This window comes from Empidonax traillii, unplaced genomic scaffold, assembly GCF_003031625.1.
Source record: "Empidonax traillii isolate 1590-97213 ecotype Southwest subspecies unplaced genomic scaffold, ASM303162v1 scaffold296:size1881848, whole genome shotgun sequence".
In the NCBI taxonomy this organism is placed as follows: domain Eukaryota; kingdom Metazoa; phylum Chordata; class Aves; order Passeriformes; family Tyrannidae; genus Empidonax; species Empidonax traillii.
The window spans coordinates 164,865-186,526 of record NW_020955489.1 but is presented as its reverse complement, the minus strand read 5'-3'; the positions used below and the strand labels follow the sequence as shown (position 1 = coordinate 186,526).

At 41.3% G+C, this 21,662-nt stretch overlaps 1 protein-coding gene across 1 annotated transcript in view; it reads right to left on the bottom strand.

Moving 5' to 3' along the window:
* PPP2R5A (protein phosphatase 2 regulatory subunit B'alpha) overlaps window positions 1–6,810 on the bottom strand; it is a 44,056-nt gene extending 37,246 nt beyond the window's left edge. The window contains exon 1 of the mRNA XM_027890747.1: window positions 6,031–6,810. Coding sequence (XP_027746548.1) covers window positions 6,031–6,181 — 151 coding nt within the window. The 5' untranslated portion in view covers window positions 6,182–6,810. The remainder of the gene's footprint in view (window positions 1–6,030) is intronic.
* Window positions 6,811–21,662: the final 14,852 nt, after the last annotated feature.

Sequence of the window (21,662 nt, the reverse complement as noted above, 5' to 3'; positions counted from 1 at the left end):
GAGCTGCTGTGTCTAGCAAGCAGTGCTGCAGACAAGAAACCCAAAGAAAGCCACACACAGCAGCCTCAGAGAGCACGGCAGATGGGAGCAGCACAGCACATCCTGAAGGATCTATACATAACAGCAGAGTAAATACACACTCATTAGTCTTGCTACTGAGCTGCAACAGCTAGAACTGGACCAAAAAAGAATGTGGACCAAATTAGACTTTTTCTTTTTTAATACCGACAATATGCAATTTATTTTTCCTCTAGCCTTAGAAGCAGTTTGAACTGTTTTTGCTGAAACTAAGAAAATTAGCCTGAGGAATGGTTCCAAATAAAACTGTCCATACTTGGCATGGAAAACTTCAGTACAAACAGTTCAGCAATGTTGTCAGCAGCTGAGAAAAAGGTCTTGTGAAAGAAAACTAGGCAACCTTAACTATGATGAGTTCTGCTTTTAAGTCAGATGTGTACTATGAAATAGGCATCTTGTAGAGATACTTCACTGCTAATGATAGAAACTAGTTCAGTGACTGATGAAATCAATGGTTCAGGCATTAAAAAGCAGCTGTCCCTGTTCAGTTTTGAGCATTTTGCCAAGGGAGTCTTATAAAACAGATGATATTTACTATTTATTAGTCTAATTTATCGGCAGTTCCAACCTTCAAAATCCACGTGCTGCTATGGAACAGTAATTTTAGCCTGTTAGATTAAAGCAGGAGTCAGGATGACAACAGTTATCCTGAATTTTATGGCCTTCTCAATGGAGGTGTCTTTTTTCATCAGAACACAATACATATCCCCTTGATGCTTAAATAGAATATTAATCTGTCCAGAACTGCTGATATGACACCTTTTCAAAAGCACTGAATGATTTTAAGATAGATATTTTAAAAAAAGAAAAAAAACAATCTGTAGATTCAAGTAATCGTCTTTTGATCAGATAGCCTGGACCAATAACTAATTCCATTTGTATTTCCTGCAGTAGCTAACATTAAACTCAGCACCTGCAAAACTACTATCTGACTAAACTAGAAAGCAATGATTATGGAAAAAGAAATCTGATACTAAGCTGGCACACAGAAGATGTGAAAGATTTAAATAGAAAAGTTCATGTGAAGACTGTCAATAGGCTCTATATTTAGGAGTTGCTCTTGATGGAAGTATATTCCAAGACCAAAAATTCAAGTCTATGGATAAAAAAAGGTCAATTTGTTAAGAATTAAAGACTAAAATGTTCCACTCCATAAACTAGGAACAGTTCCTTAATATAGAAAAAAATTTAAACAGCTCGTTTTTCATGGAACCACTAGAGCTTTTTCATCTATTATAGGTTCGCTATTTCTCAAGATTGTACCTTCACTATAAAGAAAGTTTCGACTCCTTTATAGTACACTCCGCTGAGATTATACAAAAGAGTTAAACCTAAGTACCTCACAGAGCATCCTCATTCTTCATTTGAAATACAGATTCACTCTCAAGGAAAAAAAACCTCACCCAAGTTGATTGCAGTTGCAAGGGATGTTGAACACAAAAGGTAGAGGATGGGGGAGGACAGAAGAGGAAATAACAATGAATCATGAGTGATACAAAAAAAAGTGCAAGTCTGAGACAGAAAACTCATTTCACTTACAAATATTTATTACGGCTGTAGTAGAAGTACACTGTTCTAAAGTTTTAAAACACATTTTCCTTTATGGAGCAAAGGCAACTTAATAGAAGAAGAAAATTCCTCTCAGCTGTTTTTAATTCCACTTACTTTTGTCACTGAAGCACAGGCTGTGGGACTCAAAACATTCAGAGTTAAAGGTCTGAACTGATCCTGACAGATTTATTAACATAAAAGTTTTACCCATAAGCTTATTAGGCCTCCCTGTAACTTTTCCACAAAAGTTTAGTTTGAACACTGCAAGTGCTTTTCAGTCAAATTTGAGCTTTTCTCTCTCAAGGGTTTAAGTAAAGAAAATACTACAGTTAACACCTATTTTACACCCTGTATTTGAATGCTGAAACTACACACTGGAAGGTCTTCTTAAAAATGCCTTATTCCAGGATACTTCACCTCCACAATTCTCAGCCCCACAGAGATCATTTTAACTACTGTTAGCCTAAGGCTGAAAGATTTCTGGACTACTTTCCAGTTCTGCTGTAAGGGCCAGAGTTTTCTCTGTGGGGAGACAACTTAATTTGGAAGTGAATACTAAGAATTTATTTTCATTGTCTGAATATGATATAGGAAAAACACCTGCAGTGATACGCATCTTCCCAAATGGATATTCAGTATAGAGAAAAATCACAGAAAAGCATCAGAAAATGTTTATTCTTCCCAGCTGCAGTTGACATGTTTGGTACACGGGGAGGGGGAGGAAGAAAAAGATCTATTTGCTTTACAACCTGACAGACCATATTAACTATACTAAATAAACCACTTTCCACATGTATTTTCACAAGCTTCTTCAACCAAAAATGACAGAGACAAGCACTGCATCTACTGTAAAGAGTCAGATCAGGTTCCAAGGCCAAGTTACATCTCTTTTTCAAAAACAAAGGTAACTGCATAGTCTATTGCAGTCTGTTAAAACAGCTTCCTATTGAGACAATCACCACTTCTTAAGACATTTAAAATAACACCTCCTTGGCCAGACTTCTTTAAACTCAATATTCTCAGAATTGTCCACGAAGTGATAAAATCCTGCTGTTAACCAGCACGTTATTTCAGCTGCAGATTCTTCAAAATATTTATATTATGTAAACTTTAAGGTAACAAAATGAAAAGGGAGATGGGGGGAAAAAAAACAACTTCAACTTCTAACAGATTTAACAACCTTTTTTTCCTTTTAAATACAGTCACTGTGTCTCCAGTATTTCCTTTTCAGTTTTTAAATAATACAGTAAAATGTTATTCTCCTGAACAACAAACACTTGAGAAAAACCTGCTAAATTAACTGAAGAACACATTACTAATTTATTTTGAATATCCTGCCATCAGTCGGGTTTTGCTGAGTTTTTATCTAAAAAGGAAAGGTATCATCACACACGAAAATAAGCTGAAGGTTGACAACAACACACAAGGTTACCGCCCCTCCTCTCCATCTCACTCCCCCAACAACACATCCACCTACTATTTGGGTACTACGTGGGACTGTTACCCACTAGTAACAAATCTACTGTATCCCTGCTAGAAGGAGTACACAGCCAAATCACAGAATTCTGGTAATGCACAGCAGCAGTACAATTAACTCCAGAAATAGGTACTTTTAAGATTATCTGTCTAAAGCCTTTGAAACAACACAACTCCAAAAGTGTGTTCCACAATCTGATCTAACCGTTTCAGTGGCAAAAAAAACAACAGTCCCTAAAGAAAAGGAAAAAAAATCCCACAACACTCTCTACCCAAGAAGGTACTTCCTGAAGTGAATGGGTAGCTTTTATTTTTCTTCTGAAACATCTCTCCTCCACCAGTAAAATAGATGCAAGTGTTTTAGGCCAGTTTGACAAACCTACTGGGGAATTTCAGAGCACTGTTTATACTTATTTTAGAATATTTTTGATGAATCAAAACAGTAGCTATAAACAAGCTGATATATTTACAGTAGTATAATACCAAACTACTTTTTCATCTAAAAAACACTACTTTTCTTCCAGTAGAGGTTTGAAACACCTCGGATTTAGCCATTTATTTGAAGAGATCTGTAAAAGAAAAAAACGTCTTACTGTAAATACTTAAGTGTATGCTGAGCACCTGTAGGCATCAGTATAATGACTGTGCTTTCCTTTTTCAGCCCCTCCCTGGGAACTCTGGCTGACGATTCTGTAGATGATACTACACTGGCAGCATCACTACTGAAACTGATTCCCATATGAACTTTAAAGAATAAAGCAAAGCTTCATCTTCCCAAGATGTAAGTAATTAGAACAAAACGTTACATAAAATGACACGTTTACAGAGAGAGCAAACTCCTTCCAGAAGCTTTTTTGGTTTCAGGGTCCAGGGAGATTTAAGAGAGAGAGAGAGAGAGAGAGAATCAAGCAGATGGAAAGAAATTATCCTATGTCCATAGCTATGTGCTATGTTCAGGACAAATCTAACATCACTTACGCAAAGAGGAAAAACATGCAGAGGAGTGCTGCTAAGCGGAGGACTTTCTGTAAACTGCCTAACGGGGACACTACAGCTCATAAAAGTATATTTTGCCCACAACTTTTGTTCTGAAGCAGATCTACAGGGTAAGTCTTTACATTTGAATCACAGATGGGATTTTCCTTTAAGAACTTAAGGCAATAAGGCAATTCAAACTACTATAAAATCCCGCATAACTGAAGAAATTCCTCTGCTGGTTTACGGCCTCAAATTTCCAAACATCTGAGCTGCTGATGCCACACAAAATTTCTCTGTGTTATAAGTAAAAAGCTGTAAAACCACACTCACAAAACTACAAGACTTAATAACACAGAGGTAAAAATTTAATATTAAAGTCCCAGCTCAGCAAAGAATGTAAACTTGGACATTTTGCTGATTTAAGCTGGAATTACTCCCTGAATAAAGCATGGATGTTTAACTGTTTGCGGGTCAGGACTCAAACTTTCTGAAGTCTGCCACCTATGTGCAATACTTACCAAGTACCTTTGCAAGGTCTCAAGCGTGGTTTTCTAACAGTGATCTCTGAGGAAAATACATTGTCTAAACAGCATGTGAACAGCAGAAACGGAATCTTGATTTCAAACAAATTATCTTGGTTATAAATCGCTCAAATCAAACTAGTGCACCATGACAAGACAACTTCACACAGAAATGAAAGCCCAAAACAAGCAGCAAGAACACCCCTTGCTGTTGTTAAAACTAACACTCAAAGCTGCTGCAACAAACATGTGAAAAACACAAACAAACAACCCTCTCCTTATTACTCCCCTGCCCAAGCTTATCTGTATTTAATAACATTTCTGCTAAGACCCATATTTACGATTCATTTACATCTGCCACTCAAAGAATAGGAAAAATGGATTGCGTTGAAATACTACAGACATGACTGTAAAAGCCATAAAAATCAAACTGAAAAAGAAAAATTACTTAATACCTTGGAATATTTTTAAGTTTGGCATATCTCAGATTTTGGATATTTGCTGCAATTCAGAGATATTTTTTTTTCCCACCATCATATGATGCAGCTTCAAAAGCCTTAAAACTAGTGGGAGCAAAATTTACATGCTGGGTCACGTTAAGGTAATCGCTCTCCCTTATTTTTGAGGTCCTTGACAAATACTTTAATAACAAGTTTGTATTCTCTCCCTAACAAGTACTTTTCCTAATTTTTAAAACGTACAGAAATCTGTTCTGATTTTTAAAGGTGCAGAAGGTTGTAATGAACTTCGTTGCACTTTTGCAACCTAATGAACCGAGCCTTCTCAGAGTTTAGCTGCAGTACAGAGGATAAAAACTTTGCTGGCTATTTTAAAGTTCAGCATTCAGAGTTTTCATTCACTTGTGAGCGCTTCCATACAGCACTGAGCAGGAGAAGGTCTCCGAGGCAACTCCTGAAGACCAGCAAAACGTCATTCAAACACTGTCCCAAAAGCGGTGCAAAAGAACCAAGCAGCCAAACGCAAACTCTCTCCGGCAACTCGGGATACCATGGCACGGGGCACAAGAGTTCCTCTTGGCAAAATCCCTCGTGGGAGGAGCCACCAATCGCTCCCAGGTTTTAGCGCTCAATTCCTTGCCCTCCTGAACTCAACTTACCGTCTCTATTTTCTTCGGCAAGACCTCAAAAAGCACAAGAATTAGCCAAAAAAGTTGGGGGGTGAGGGGGAACGAGTTTGTGGCCTCAGTGCCCGGGAAGTGCCCTATCGATAGCCGACCTGTGCGACGCTGGTTTATGTGAGCAGAGGAAGCAGAATTCCTGCCGCGGGGTCCCTACCTGAAAAGCACCGGGGGCAGGGGAGGACACGGCTAAAGGGCAGAGGGCGCGGGGAAGGGGCCAAGCCAGGGCAGGCGGTGCCGGCAGCGGCACCTGCAGCCGGAGGGCAAGGAAGGAGGGCGGGCTCGTACCTTTGAGCTGGGGCAGCGGCGAGAGCTCCACGGGGCTGCCCTGGCTGCGGAACTGCGAGGAGCCCTGCGAGCGCTTCTGCCTCTGCGCCTTGCGCACCGATTTCCGTGTGAAGCCATCCACCTTCTCCGCCGCAGAGATGGCCGCCGACATGGCTGGGCGGCGGGGCGGCTCTCCACGAGCATATATTAGACCGGAGGAGAAGCGGGCGGGCAAAAAAAGAAAGGGGCTTAAATCAAAACCAAAACAAACAAACGAACAAAAAAAAAATCACCACAAAAAAAAAAAAAAAACCACCAAAAACAAAACACCGAAGTCTTGGCTGCCCTCGCACGCCGCGCCGACGGGGAGAGGAGAGGCGCGGAGCGGGCTCTGCCGGGCGCTGGGGAGGCTCCCGGGTGGCTCCTCAGTTCCTGCTTCCCTCGCCGTTTCCTCCCCGCGCGGAGCCGGCGGGGGAGCGGAAGGGGGGGAAGAGGAGGAGGAGGAAAGGGAAAACAAACAAACAAATCCAAAGACAACTTTGCTGGCGGGGCGGGGGCGGGCGCCAAACTTTCCCTCCCGGGGTTCCGCTTCTCCTCAGGGCAGGCGCGGCGCCACCCGCCGCGGGACGGGCTCGGCTGCGCCGCTGCTCCGCTCCCGCCTCGTTCGCTCCGCGTCCCCTGCAGCCAAGCCCGCTGTCATCGGCCGGACTCTTCCCCGGGCTTCAGCCGCTCGCGCCCACACGCCCCTTCTTCTCCCCCTTCAGTCGCCGCCGGGCGCCCCCCGCGCCTCCGCCGTCATCCCGCCCCGTCCCGGGCCGCCGTGAGTGCCGCCGCCTGAGCCCCGGAGCCGCCGGGCAGCGGCCGCGCAACTTGGCGGAGCGAGCGGAGTTGAGCGGAGGGAGGGGGGAGGGGACGGGGCCAGGGCGAGAGGAGCTGCCGGGGCTGGCGGAGCTGGGTGATTGACGGTGCAGGACAGCCAATGAGAGGAGAGACCCACGGAACGCCCCCCGCCCCCCCGCGGGGGCTCGAGGAGGACGCGGGAGCCGGGACGCGCGGCGGGGGCGACGTGATTGACAGGCGGCTCGGCCAACCGAAATGCAGAGGGGCGGAGTGGGCGGGGCTCTCCCGGAGCAGGGAAGGGGAAGGGGAAGGGGCGGGATGGCGGGCGGGGCGCGCTTGAGCCAATCCCGCAGGCGGGACGGGGAAGCGAAGCTCCTTACTCCTCGGCGCTCGCGCCCGAGGAAGGCATCATCTCCCTGTGGAGCCCGACCCCGGGGATGCTTCGCGCAGCGACACCGTTAAAGGGGTGTTGGAGCGGGAGTCGCGCGCACCGGGAGTCGCGGCGGGGCGCGGATGCGTTTCGTGCCATCTTCCAAGTGCTTCCGACTTAGCTGTTTGGGGTTTTTTTCCCCCACCCTGCCGACACCTCATCGCTTTAGGTCTCTCTTTTACCTCCTCGTGAATTTGGCTCTCCGAAGATGGGTGCTGGCGCGGTGCTGGCTCTCTCTCGCCGAGCCGCCGTCTGGTTTTGCAGGCTGGAGGCACAGAGGTGCCTGGAACGAGCACGTGCTGAACTCCCAAGGGGTGAATATGTATGGGAGTAACTAATTCTTCTGGTTTGTACGGTTCTTATGGTCCAGGCTGGAGGTGGGCCGTGAGAAGTTAGAGTTGTGGTTGCCGTGGTGTATAAAAATCGTGACTGTGTGTGCAGTACGTGGTTGCCCTAAAGTCTGACTTGCGCCGTCCCATTTCCACGTACAAACAGCTCCCCCCGCCCCGTTTTGCACTGCAAATGTGGGATGCCTTAGCTTGCAGTCATTCACCTAGAGATAAGTTTTGTGCACATCAGCACATTTCTTCTTACTACATAGTTTTAGATACCAATTCAGCAAATAATTGTTTGTAGTGTTTTAGATACACACTCAAGTTTCAGTAGCTGTGGTAGGACATAAATACTGTCTGGTAACCATAAATGTTTGCCAAATGCCTTCATGACTTGGACTTTAATCATTGCATGTATAAACCATAAATCAAAAGCCAAATGTAGATTATAGCTTTATGTGAACATAAAAGAAGACTAAGACTGTGTAAGCCCGTTCAATAGAAACTGTTTTCTCAGTTTCCTTCCGTCATTCTTTTTCCCTTCCTCTGTCAACACAGTCTCTACTTTAACTTGCACACCTCTGGTCTTTTTTGCTTTTGGTGACATAATCTTTACTGTTTGGAAATAGAGAGATGGAGAATACTCTTAAGAGAATTCTTTTTTGAATACTTTAGATTCAACTCTGGATACAACATATCTAGAAATTATAGGTACCAGCGTAATACACTCTTATCTTTCATGTAGGTGTGTAACTTTTTATTTCTTTTTTTAAAAAAATATATTGAAAAGTCAATTTTAAACACAATATGGCAGTCTTTAGGCACTTGTCCTTTAAATTGCTAACTCCTGTATTCATTGCAGTAAAAATCCTTGCATTCCTTACCTGGTTAATTCGCATTTCACTTCCAAGGCCCACAGTTCCTGTTGAGAGATCACTAGGGCCCAGCCCCTGTATCAGCATGTCCCTCTGTTCCTGCCTGCCCTCCAGCAGCTGTCATTTTCTTCTGCACCCATTTTTAGAAACTGACACTGCCCAGTGTGTCCCGTCTACTGTTTATTGGCAACTCAAGCCTCGCTGCCAGTCCCCAGTATAAAAGAGTCTACCTTAAAGTTTCATCAATTAAATATTGCAGTTTGTTAAGAAAGCCTTAAGTTAAATTCTAAGTTAAATTCTAAGTAATGTAAAAATATTTTTCTGAGGTTTAAAATATTTTCTTCAAGGTTGCATATAGACTTTGGAACGGCTTCCATGGTGTTTAAAACTATGCTGTAAAAACCTGTTGGCAGTTGTAATTCATGACACAAAGACCTCCATAAAAAATACTTACAATGATGGGATTTTCATGTCAACTGCACTGGAAGATATTTTCAGACCATATTGTCATGTATATTGTTAATAAAAATAATTTTAAAAACCCTGGTGAAATCTGAGTCAGCCAACAAAAAGAAACTAGTTCATTCTCTCAAATAAACAAAAAGAATTTTTAGCCATTGAATTTTGTTTTGTATTTTTAATGTAACTGTTCTGTTTCAGAAAAGAATGGGCAATGTCTCTAGAGACCAGCTACAGTTTCCCAAATGGAAATACTGATGTTTGAAATAAAGTACTCTTGGAAGTCAGTTGAATTACATGGATGTATGAAACCATTGGAACATACAGGCCTGCAGGACTGGGGTATTTGGAGAAAAAAAAAAAGAAAGTGAGAGCTCTGACTGGCAATCTGAAACAACTATGTTTGAGAAGGCTGAAGACTTCCCTTCCCTGCTTTCTGCACATGCTGCTTCCTACACAGCTGTCGGAGCTGCTCTGAGTCAGCTTCTGAACCCCCTGGTTTTCAGAGTGTATTTAAAGGCATACAGTGATGATGCCAGGTTATAAGCTGCTGGCTCCAAACCCAATCCATAGAAGTCCAAGGTGTCCACAAAGAATCTTGTGAATAGTAATTTTCTGCCAAGTTATTCCCACTCCTAAATCAGAGCCCTCAATATGCACCGAAGCATTGATTCTACAAAACCTCTCGCATGTCTCTAACTTGACTTGGAAGAAGGCTCATTATCATTCATGATCATTATTCAAAATGGAGAGGCAACATTCTGGAGCAGATTTTACTAAAAGATTTGCAGTTCTTTTTATGCAATCACAGAGAATTATTTCGAGGAGTAGGAAATAACTAGCTTTTTTTTTTTTATCCAGGAGAGAAACCTTTGGAAAGGTGAAGAATATGACTTATCATTATCTTGCAGAATCCTGACCAACTTGGCTTGCAAATGCAGTGCTTCAAGGAACATGTTGCAACTTGTTTTTTCCTTCAGGGAGTTGCCTGGCTGCCAGCAGATGAGGAGTTAACTACAGCTCTGCTTTTCCATTCTTCTGTACAGATGCTTGGAGGCCAAGCTATGATCTAGCTCTTCTCAGAGACAGTGGGAAGAATATTTTAGTAAAGAAAATGCCCTAAGTGGATGAACTCTCAGCCAAGAAGCTTTGTGGAGAAAAAATAATTTATTTCCCTCACAAAATGAAAATTTGTAAGGAAAAGCCCTGCTGGGGCTACAACCATGCTTTTATTTACTACTGCACCACTGCAGCAGTTCTTCAGGGTATTCCATAGAATCATAGAGTAATAGAATGTTTTTTGTTGGAAGGGACCTTAAAGAGCATCTAGTTCCAAATCCCCTGCCATGGGCAGGGATACCTTTCACTATACCAGGTTGCTCAAAGCCCCATCCAACCCTCTTCCAGGAATGGGGCATCCACAACTTCTTTGGGCAATCTGTTCCAGTGCCTCACTACCCTCATAGTGATGAACTTCTTCCTAATATATGATCTAAATCTACCCTTTTTCAGTTTAGAGCCATTGCTCCTGGTCCTATCACTACATGCCCTTCTAGCAAGTCCCTCTCCAGCTCTCTTGTAGACCCTCTTGAGATACTGGAAATGCTATAAGGTCTCCTCAGAGAGAGAGAGGGAGGTCTCCCCTCTCTTCTCCAGGTTGACCAACCCCAACTCACTCAGCCTGTCTGCAAAGGAGAGATGCCCTAGTCCTAGCTTAAAATACTTTCTGGGCTAAGGCTGTGCTCTTTCAAGCATGCATGGAATGAAGTTTTAAGCACTTGGACTCTCCCAGTAAAACCAAGTGAGCTATTCACCTATTTCAGCTTAAAGGGTATGTTTATGTGTTTGGTGGTCTGCACTGGCTAGTTATTATCTATAATAAGTGTTCCCAAGTCTTCTGCTTGATAAATCCTTAAATAAATACAGCATTAGTTATCTCACAGCCATCTGTCACCTTCCTCCCAGAGCAGAATTTGAAATTCTGGGTTTGGAACTCAGAGGTTAGTTGGCAAGACCTTTTTTGTAAGGGTCCTGAGTCTGATTTCCTTCAGCATACCTATGAACATGTCATTAAGAGTATTTCCAGGCAAAACTATATGTTTGGGTGTGTGCAGGCAATGGATTGTTAAAACTAGCTCTGATTTATGTTGTCATTTTAAAAGCCTTTTAACTGAATCTTTTGTCAGACAATCCAACATGATTTTTTTACAAATACAAAATGTATTTTACGAATTTTGTACACACAGGCACATGTACACTGATTATTGTAACCAACGGTCCAATGAAAATGTATCCCAGTTTAACTCCTTAATTCTGCCTGTGTCTTGTACTGTCGTTTTGGGTGGAAACAGTGCTGTCTGAGAACTCAACAGCCTTTCTGACTCAGTAAGATGCAAAGCATCCCTTAGGCTTATGGGTTTACAACTAAGCTTTCAGGATCAGTTAGCGTCTTTGCCATAATGACATTTCCTTAGCAAGAATCTACAGAATATGAGCATATATGTATTTATTAATCTATTCTCAGTGCTGAAGATTTGTTTGCACTTTATATATAAAATGGGGATAAATCCGTATATATAAATCTACAGCAAGAGGAGTGGATTCATAATATTTTTAAGTGTAACAAATGATACCTGTATTCACTGAAACGCAAAAAAGACACCAAACCCCACCAACCAACCACCACTGCCAAGAACAAGAACACTGTAGCGTTTCCACTTTCTCAATGCTTTTGTCTGTGACAAATCAGGCCTTTGTAAATGCCAACAAAAACTATCTTCAGCTTTACAGTCTTCTATGAAGATTGTTGAACACAGCATGTAGAGAATGAAAAGGAACTACTTCTGTTATGAAATGTTTGCATGTAAAAGAGAACACCTTGAAGCCTGAGCTCTTTTAGAAAAAAATTCCTAATGCTCAGTGAAGGGAATTAAACAAACAAACAGCAAGGTTTATTCTGTCAGCTTCTCAGCAGGCTAACAAGAATTACTGCATGCTAAGAATCAGCTGCTCTTGGAAACTTAATGAATGTGGCGGCCAGAAAAGTACAAAACGTGGCCAAGAGATGCAAAACAGATATATAGGCTGCAGTGAACAGAAATGAAGAGGACTGGCAAAATCTATCCCTAAAACTAATGTGGAAAGGTGTTGCTGTACAAGGATTTCCAAGCCCTTTGACAGTGCAGGATACACAGTGTAAGGAATTGAGTCTTAATCTAGCATTGTAATTCTGTTCACTTGTAATTCTATTCTCCTTGGAGAAAAGTATTTTTACATTTTCATCTACTGTCTCTGCTGTGATTTAGCAACTGGAAACAAAGAGCCAAGTCGGCCGAACAGCCAGTTCTCCACGGCCTGCTAGCAAGTGGGCTGGCTCCCTTCATCTGCAAATCTGCGCTCTCTAACCAGGCTCAGTTTCCAGATGTAGCTTTTCAGGAGCATTGTTTAACCTTATTTTGCAAAACCAGAATGAGTGCTGCTAGTAAGAAAGCGTCCTAAATATTGATTAATTAAAATCAATCCTTCCACTCCCTGGTTAATGAATGAAATGAAGTCACATGCCCTTCTGATTACTACTAACTTGTTGTACGGATTAGAAAGTTTTGTGTGCAGTTGTTTCACCTTTGTAACTGTTTTCAGAGCTGCAAAAGAGACTTCGAAAAGACAGCTGTGGTTTTTATGTAATAACATGATTTACTGAGCTAGATCTTTGGGAAAAAGATTAAAAAGTAAGGCTTGAAATGGAGTCATTTGTGTGAGTAAGCACATGGAAGAGACTGACATGAGCTTTAGAGAAATGTAAATAATATTTATATTAATTTAATTGTTTGTCCTTTTGTCTGTAACATCCAAATATAACTCTTTTTGCTAACAGATGCACTAAATGGTCTTTCTGGGATTTCAGAAGCATGTGCCTCCATGTTAGGACTTGTCTACCTTGTGGAAATGTACTGCCCTTCCTACAGCACCACAGCCATAGTGGTTGAATTAAAGCAGCACAGTAATGCCCATGATTTTTCCTTATGTAGATGTGCTCTTAGTCACGATGGTAAAGGCAGTGGAGCTTGTTTCTGCCCCAGTGAAACGTGACATTACAGCAAAAGCTTTCTCTCACAAGTCACAGTCTAGAGCAGGATCCCAGCATTTCCCTGCTGAAGGATGGAGCACCTTTAGTGACCTAACTTGCTCTCCTTCCAGTGGATCTGACACCACAATCACTAAGCACAGACTGTGCAGCAAGCTCACTTAATCCTACCCAGCGAACACATGAGCCACAGTTTGCGTTTCAGTCTGTAAATTGTTCTTTTGTTTTGCAGGCTTTACTGAACACAGTTTTATTTCATGTGACTGTGCTATTTATGGAGGAGTAAATATTGCCGGGGGTCTATTTAAAAAGGCCAATGACCTGGATTTTTTTCCATTTGAATTATCTCCAAGAGTCAGACATGTTTAACAACTGATTTTTTTTTTCCCTGTGTTGCTGTAGACTGCAATCATTTCTAACATCTTAGATCAACGCCAACAAAAAAGACAAAGATTTTGAGTGAAATAAAACTTCATGTAGTATGAATGTGATCAGACAGTATGTGACTTTGCCATTTTTGGAAGAGATTTTTCCACCCTGATTTACCAGCTAAGAACACATCATGTTTTTAACCTCTGAATATTAACCTTTTCATACTACTGTGGTAATTTGAGTTCATAACTCTGGTTTGTTCCTTTTATTATTATTTTTACAAAACCAATTATCAGCTGTGTTTTCACAAATTAGGAATCAATAAATGAACAAAACATTTTCAGAAATATTTAAACAGGCAAATATTCTTCTGTTCTTCTTGCTCTTCCTGCAAACTAAATAACAGTACTCCTTTGCTATTTCAGAAAGAGAAAGTTCAACGTTGACAGGATAGTAGCGCTGTATTTTCACTTTCAAAGAATGGCTTTGTGAATGAAAACAGAGAACCAAATGTCAGGAATATTAAATAAGTTTGAGTATTCTTTGAAGATGAGGCAACCATATTTTTTAATATATAAAATTTTTTAACAGTATACAGTGAGCTGATAGCAGTAAGTGTAATGGGCATCAGTCAACCTGGAATTTTGCTGTAGGCATATTTGTCTTTATCCAGTCATATAAAAGCATGAAAAGTACAATTTTTTAACTGAATGCCGTCCAATATATGTTCTAGAGTTTGTTGTATTTACCACGTCATTGAAAGGCTGGCTTCAGTGCGAAGCTGGCTTCAGAAGTTCTCCCAGTTCTCCCCTGGAGAGGTGGAGCAGGTAGACAGGGACGGGATTCCCTCAGGCTGGACTTACTACCAAAGCTGTCATTACACCTGATTGCAGTAATTCAAAATTTCATCTTTACTGGAGAAGAAGCATTCTTGACAACACTTAGATGATTCAGTGCTCTGATGATGTGGATGATGAGCATAACTTTAGTGTTATTCTGTTTTGAACCACACTACTCCATGAAGTAGCTATGCTATACGAGCTGCCATAAACACACTGCACTGTCACTGCAGAGACCCGGGTTCGATTCCCGGTCGGGGCCCCTCCCCGGGCAGATGGAGCTCGTTAGCCCTGTAAGGCAATCCATCTACGTCCTGAGGACCTCACTGCCACCGTCCAAGCGTGCTTGGCCCCGGCAGATGAACCTCAGGATTAAAGGGTGGGCTCAGTTCCGCGCACACTGTGTCTCACCTAAAAAATCCAATGCGCAGGCTGGAAGGTGGAAAGACCTTCCCCGGTTCTTCGTTCGCGAAGAGACTGGCCATTATATATTTATTTATATATATATACATATATATATTTATATATATATACACATATATACAAGTCCTACCAGTCCTGCTTAACCCTTTGGGAAAATACCAGGAACAATGGCAAATCTTCTTGTCCCGTTGACGTCTTAGGAAAGACAATTATTTTAAAGTGTTGGGAAAAATATTCCGCATAGCTAGTCAAGCTAATAGAAATTTGTATTGATGTTTCTTCAAATGAAACAAAACTGATTCCTCGGAAAAGATGTTTTATGGAGAATAAAGCCTTTTTTGAAAGTTTTCCACTCAAGCCCACCACTTATTTCTTCAGTCTTCTAATTTTTAGTGCCCCTGTTCAAACATAGGAGTTTACCAGTAGGTTATTTCACACTTTAAAAAGATTTTGTCGTCCTTGAGTCAGAATTGTTACTGTGAAATGAACTTTTGTCAGTGACACCTACAGCCTCCATTAAGATGAGGCATGCAAGTGCTGTTTCATTCTCAGTTGTAACATGTTTTCAGTTCTTACTTGTGTTACTAAACAAGAGTTTTAAGATTCTAACTGAAATCATTTTTCAAAATTAAATTAGCTAAAGCCTTAATTAGCCAACACCGATCAGAACAGATTGCAGTGACTGCATGTCCTACTCCGGTCTATCTCTTTGTTAAAAAGGTGAAAACGTATAAGAAAAGAAAAAAATCAGACTATTTCCTGTCTTAATAGACCTCAGCACTCTCTGAGGTGAAGCAGAATAATCATAATATAAAATTGACTTTTCTATTGACCTGGGTTAGATATCTCACTGATTGCAGCATCATCATAGAATCATCATAGCGTGGTTTGGATTGGGAGGGATCTTAAAGAGCATCTAGTTCCAAACCCCCTGCAATTTGGCAGGGACCCCTTCCACTAGACCAGGTTGCTCAAAATCTTGTCCAGCCTGGCCTTGAACACTTCCAAGGGTGGGACATCCTCAGCTTCTCTGTGTAACCTGTTCCAGAACCTCACCACCCTCACAGTAAAGAAATTCCCCTTTGTTCTGTCGTTATCTGGCTCTGTAAAAAGAAAGAGAGAAATAAACAAAACCAACCAAACAAAAAACCCTAACAAAAATCAAATTAAAACCCTCAAATGCTTAGAAACTTATGAAATAGGAGAGCATTTCATAGCTGATAAATGAATGCAAGATCAAAGGAAAACAAGATTGGGTTTGGACTGGTTTGCATTAATTACTTTGTAGACTAAAGACATTTCCCATTTATTTCTCACAAATAGTATCAATGCACCTAAGCTGATACCTGATACAGTGTGTAAAAAAAAAGGCAGAAAGATATCAGGTGTTCTTTCAACATAAGACTTGGTAAGGCAGAATCTTCACCGATCCCAAAATACTCTGTCCTGTAACAATTTCAACAGTATGACTAAAAAAAGTAGATGCTGTTGCACAGACAACCCTGTTGCTTGTTCCTAGCCCAAGATTTTTTTATTTTTTGATTTTTATGGCTGTTGAGAAGCGTCACTACTAAGTTAGCCAAGTGAGAGGAACACTTTTTTCAGACAGAACTGTAAGAACTGTTTCTGTGCCTTGAATTTCTTGTGTATTATGTTTTCGTTCTGTAGTGGGCCCTGTGTCAGGCAGTGCCCTGTGAAACCCATGTCTGCTTTTCCACCATGCAAATTAAAGTGTTCAGAAAAAGAGGGAGGTGTAGTTAAAAGATGTCTTCCAGTTTTATTCAATACAGACATAGTCAACTATTTTTTCTAGGTCACTCTAATGGATAGAAGAAGGGATCTCTTCTTATATCTTTTATTAATATTCACCGCATTTCCAAAATACTGAGGACAAATTGATATACTAACCATATATATTTGATTTCTGTGGTTGGAAATGACCCATTCATACCTCTGAATATGTCCTAGATCAAAAATTGTTTTCTGTCTTCCCCAGTTTTTACTCTAGAGGTTTCAGAGTGTATAAGTTCTCGACTTTTTAAGATAGAAGTGTCTTTGCTGTAGTCCACTGTTGAACGTACTGCTGTCTACACATATAATTACTAAACACTACAAAACTATGGTGATTTAAATGTCTTTAGTATTTGTTTTGTCTGCCCAACAGAGCAGTGGGGATTTCAAACACTTTTGTTTCTGCAGCTTTATTACTTTTTGTAGGGGGAAAAAAAGGATGAAATTTAGGAGTCATTGTTACCAAAGTCTTACTTAAATATCCATGTTAATTGACTTGCCTGGTCAGCTGCTGTTTGTGAGGTTAAAGAAGGCTCAGTCCTGCACTCTGTCTTAGAAAAAAACCTAGAACCATTCTTTGAAACACCATTTAAACTCTATTTGATCCCAGATATATGGGGTAACCTGCAAGTTCTACACATCTGATGAATTTTGGACAATGTTATTATAAATGTCATATTTTTAATGTGGGACAGGCTGCTTGCTGACTGGGTCTATACCACATACTTGTCAGAGTGATGAAGGGCCATTAACTTTAATGGCTGTACCAGATAAAGTGGAAAGTCCTCGAACAGGAAGAAGGAACAGAAATTAAAAGAGTGACACTTCCAGAGGGTCTCACAGAGGGAACAAAGGAGAAGATTTATGAGTTCTTCAGAGGTTTTGAATTTGAAAGAAAGACAATTTTTTGAAGCAGGAGAAAAGAGGATGTAATTATGAGGCACTACTCTGACAAAGAAAGTCACTCTGATTTTGAGGAGACGAGGTGAGATGAAAGCAGCTTGTAAATACTCTACAGGATGTCTGACCTATTGCCAAACAATACCGTGGAAATCAAGGCTGGGAAAATATGGCTGAAGTTTATTATTCTGTGCACAATTGTATACTTCTTTTATGAGCTGAGTGCAGAATCTCTTGGTTTAGAGTTCCACACGATCTGCATGGCTGTGAACCCTGCTCTGCACAGACACCCAGACTTACACAGAGCCCGATCCTACCCAGGCACTTCCTGAAGCACATAAATGTTAAACCTGATAACCAAGGCTCTCTCGCTGTAGTGGAAAGTCACATCTCAGGTGAGCTGAATTGCTCTCTGGAGACTGTCCCTCTACACTGCTGGAGATGCAGCTTGCCATGACCAGCATCTGAGGTGCTGAGGTCACACTGGAGTGTGACTTGCTAAGAGGCTTCTAAAGGCCAAAAAACCTACAAAGCTGGAGCTACACCAAAGGATTAAAGAAAAATTCTTATCCTGGACTTCAAAACCTGTGTATGCTTTGCTTCTCTGTGTCTGACTGCTCTCCCTTTAGGAAGGAATGCTTCCCAGACACTGGCTCTTTGTTTCTCACACTTTATTAAGTGTTTGCAACAACCTAGCCACCTTATGCTTTTCAGAAGTAGTATAATGGGTCTGAAGCTGTACAGCTGATGAGAAGAGACTGTCACCAGCACTTAGAGGAGTGGGATTGTCTGGTTTATAAGTAGAATATTATGATGTCCTGTTCATCTGATTAATAATAAGCACATTATTTACAGTATGTTTCTTTTGCTAAATAATGCAAAGTGTTTTAATAATTTATGTATTTCACAAATTAATATGCACGCCCCCATTTGTGACCATCCTAATTTCTAGTAATTGCTTTGGGACACTTTTTTAGCTCCATTACATTACAGAATTTCATCACCTTCACCAAAGATATACTGATTGACATTAATTGAAGATCTGATGATTTCTTCAGTCTCTTTTGCCCCTCAAGATATATTTAGTGTTTTACATTTGCTGTTTTCACTGATCACTGAACTCTTTTAACTGCAAACACTTTGTCACTGTAGGAACTGTAGCACTATTGATTTAGTGATTTAGTGTGGCTTTTAGCTCTGCAGACCAGAGTTGAAATTCTTTGTAATACTTTCATAGGCCATGTCATGCTGGGTGTCTTTAATCATATTGCATGCTGCCATTGTTTTGCTGCATCTGAACATTAATTAGGTATTTTGAGAAGTAAAGAGTTTTAATAAGTTTTGGTACATTTTAACAACCTGGTAAGAAAAGGGATCTTCTATGGACCAGTTAATGGAAACAATGAACTTCTTTCCAATATACAAGCATACACAGGTAGAGATTTCGTTGAGTGCAGTTTGGTAAAAGTTTGTGGTTCTTTGAGGGGGGACAGAAAAAAAAAAAAAAACAGGAACTGAGACAGGGCAGTAAGAAAGAGATCACTGCAGCCACAGAAGTACCCATAGTCCGTCAGTGTTAGAAATAATTAAAAAAGAGGACTTTTGGCCAGATCACTAGCTACAAAGGGGACTGCATTTGAGAGCAAACCCATTCTCTTCTGCTGCTTGATTCCTTTTGTGTTCAAGGACACAGGATGTTTTTCCTTCTTTATAAATAAACAGAACGGAACAAAGTAATATTGGTTCCAATTTCTTCTTCTATGGAAAGTAAATTGTACATTACCAGTTCTAGATAGGAAATTATTAAAAGAAGCAGCATGCTATTCTCATGGTTGCTGTCCAAAATCAGAATCTTTCCATTTCCCTTCTTCCCTTCTTCCTCAACCAGTCTAACAGGAATTGGTGATTCTGGTCTTTGCCAAGGGCACAAACCACATCCTCTTGCAGTCGGTACCATAAGGTGTGAGACTTTCCTGGTGATTAGCTGTCTGCAGAAAATACTGGTGGGTAGGAGGAAGGCAAGGAAATACACATTTTTATGATGCTTTTTAAGTCAGAAAACGTTATTGTCAACTGACTGCAAGCTGGTGCTGATATGCTTACCAGATTTCTCTTACTGCTCCCTTCAGTGCTAAGGATTAATGGCTTCCCAAGATGCATGTTCATCTCCACAAGAGAAAACACTGGAAAACTGCTTATGCTTTTATGTTTTCATTTACTGCTGTGTGTGAGTTAGAGGCTTGTAAAGGTCTAGTTCAACATAAAATTCCAAATAATTATAAGGCAGTAAGATTCTTTTTAAAAATGTGTTTCAGAATGGTAATCTCCAGATTATATGAGCATCAGAAGTTGTGTAAGAGTAGTATAATGTTTCCATGCTATAATGTCAGCGTGATGCACTTGAAACTTTCAGATGTTAAATTATTGGCTTCTTGACAACACTTTCTTGCAAACTTATCTCTGTTGCTGTGACCCTTAACAGGGATTTTTCTTCTGGAGATTAATTTTAGGAAGGGAACTACAAGCTGTGCAGCAAAACGAATGGGGCCTGATTTACTGTGGTAGGTGTCCGACGTCCTGCAGTACCTCACTAACCACAGATGTCCCCTGTGCGTCCTTATGACCTCCCCCGTGCCTCAGTGCTCTGTGGGCAGCACACAGACGGTGCCGTGGCTGGGTCTGAGATGTGCTGCATGTTGACCAGCCAAACCCCCCATGGCTGTTGAGCTCTCATAGTTATTTCTTCTCACACTATGGTGTCCCCACAACAACCCTCGTGCAGATTTACACGACATTCAGTAGAGCTTTTATCTTTAGGACCCTGTGGTTAAAATCGGCCAACAGACTCAGGATTTGTTGTAGGGGCACATCTAACAGACAGGACAACAAATGGTGTGATTGCATAAGTCTCACTTCCTTGAGAAAGCAGGAGAAGATTAACTGTCATCAGGTTTTGCTGTGAGTAACAATGTGACCTGCATTTTCCATAGTAATGCATCAGTCCCTGTGGCACTGGGGGTGGAAGCCACAGAGACCTTGGGAAATGCCGTGCTGGGGCACAGCTGAACATCACTGCCCCGTTGAAGCCCACAAAGCCCTAGACCTCCAGCCTGACCGTCCTGTACGCTCAGCCCTGGCGTGAGCTCTGCCTCACTCTGCCCACCCTTGACACCATGACTGACCTGGAGCCAAGGAACACCACGGGGCCCATCCCTCAGCTTGTGCAGGGTCTGCCCCATGGTTCCCTTGCAATTCCAGAGTCACATACAAGGCAGATCCCAGCTCTGCTGGCTTCAGTAACCCATCTTGTCTACCCCCCAGACTCCTCTGTGGGAGCCAGGAAAGGTCATTAGTCTGTGGTTAATCCTTGCTGCCTACCCAAGAAATACTGACTTTTCAACACTGATAATACCCTGACTCTCAGATTTGTCCCAGATTGTGTCACCCCCTCTGTGGAGCACAATTTCCCTCTGCTCCAAGACAGGGTAGGGACATGGTTTGCGAAATGAAAAGGTATTACCAGTGATGGTCACAATTCATCTGCTTTACTGTAGCGTTGCTTCTGATCTGAGAACAGAAGAAAATGAGCATGAGATACAAACAATGCATGATGTATGGGGAGAAACATAGTGGTTTTTTGGAAAATAAGCTTACAAAACTCACTGCTCTGCTTAAATAGGTAATCTAGTTTATGAAGTTAACAAATAGGTTTTTCATATTTGCTGCTACAGCACTTCTGCTTGTTACAAATTCCTGTGGCTCTTTATCAGGTAAAGTGTTCACTTTGTAGTGAACATCATTTTATTGCCACCACGAGTTTTCCAGAAGTCTTCTCTAACATGATTTACTTTTAATGAGCTACTTCTTCTCATGGACAAAGAATTTTAAAAATATAATTGTACATGTTTCTTATCAAGATGAAACTGCCAGCCAGATGGAATTGTATCTTTCACACAAGTTAAGAGGCACCACCACTGCTCTGAAAAGACTTGTTTCACTTTCAAGGAATGCATGCTCTTAAGTCAGACCTGCTAGTTATTTTAAACAAATGCAGCTCATTTAGGAAGATACATACTCTGGATACCGGAGATATTCCTAGTTTATGGAGTTGCTTTATTTTCCACATGCATCATGAAATGTGTTCTAAGTTTAGCAGTATTTGGTGAAGTTTCTAAATAACACAGCTATAATGACTAGGTAAGAATCACTGGAGATTTCTATGCTTGACTTATTGAATCTGGAGGCTTGACTTTGCTTTTATGCATGACAGAAACCCACAATTCCATGTACTAAGGAGTTGGTCTACGT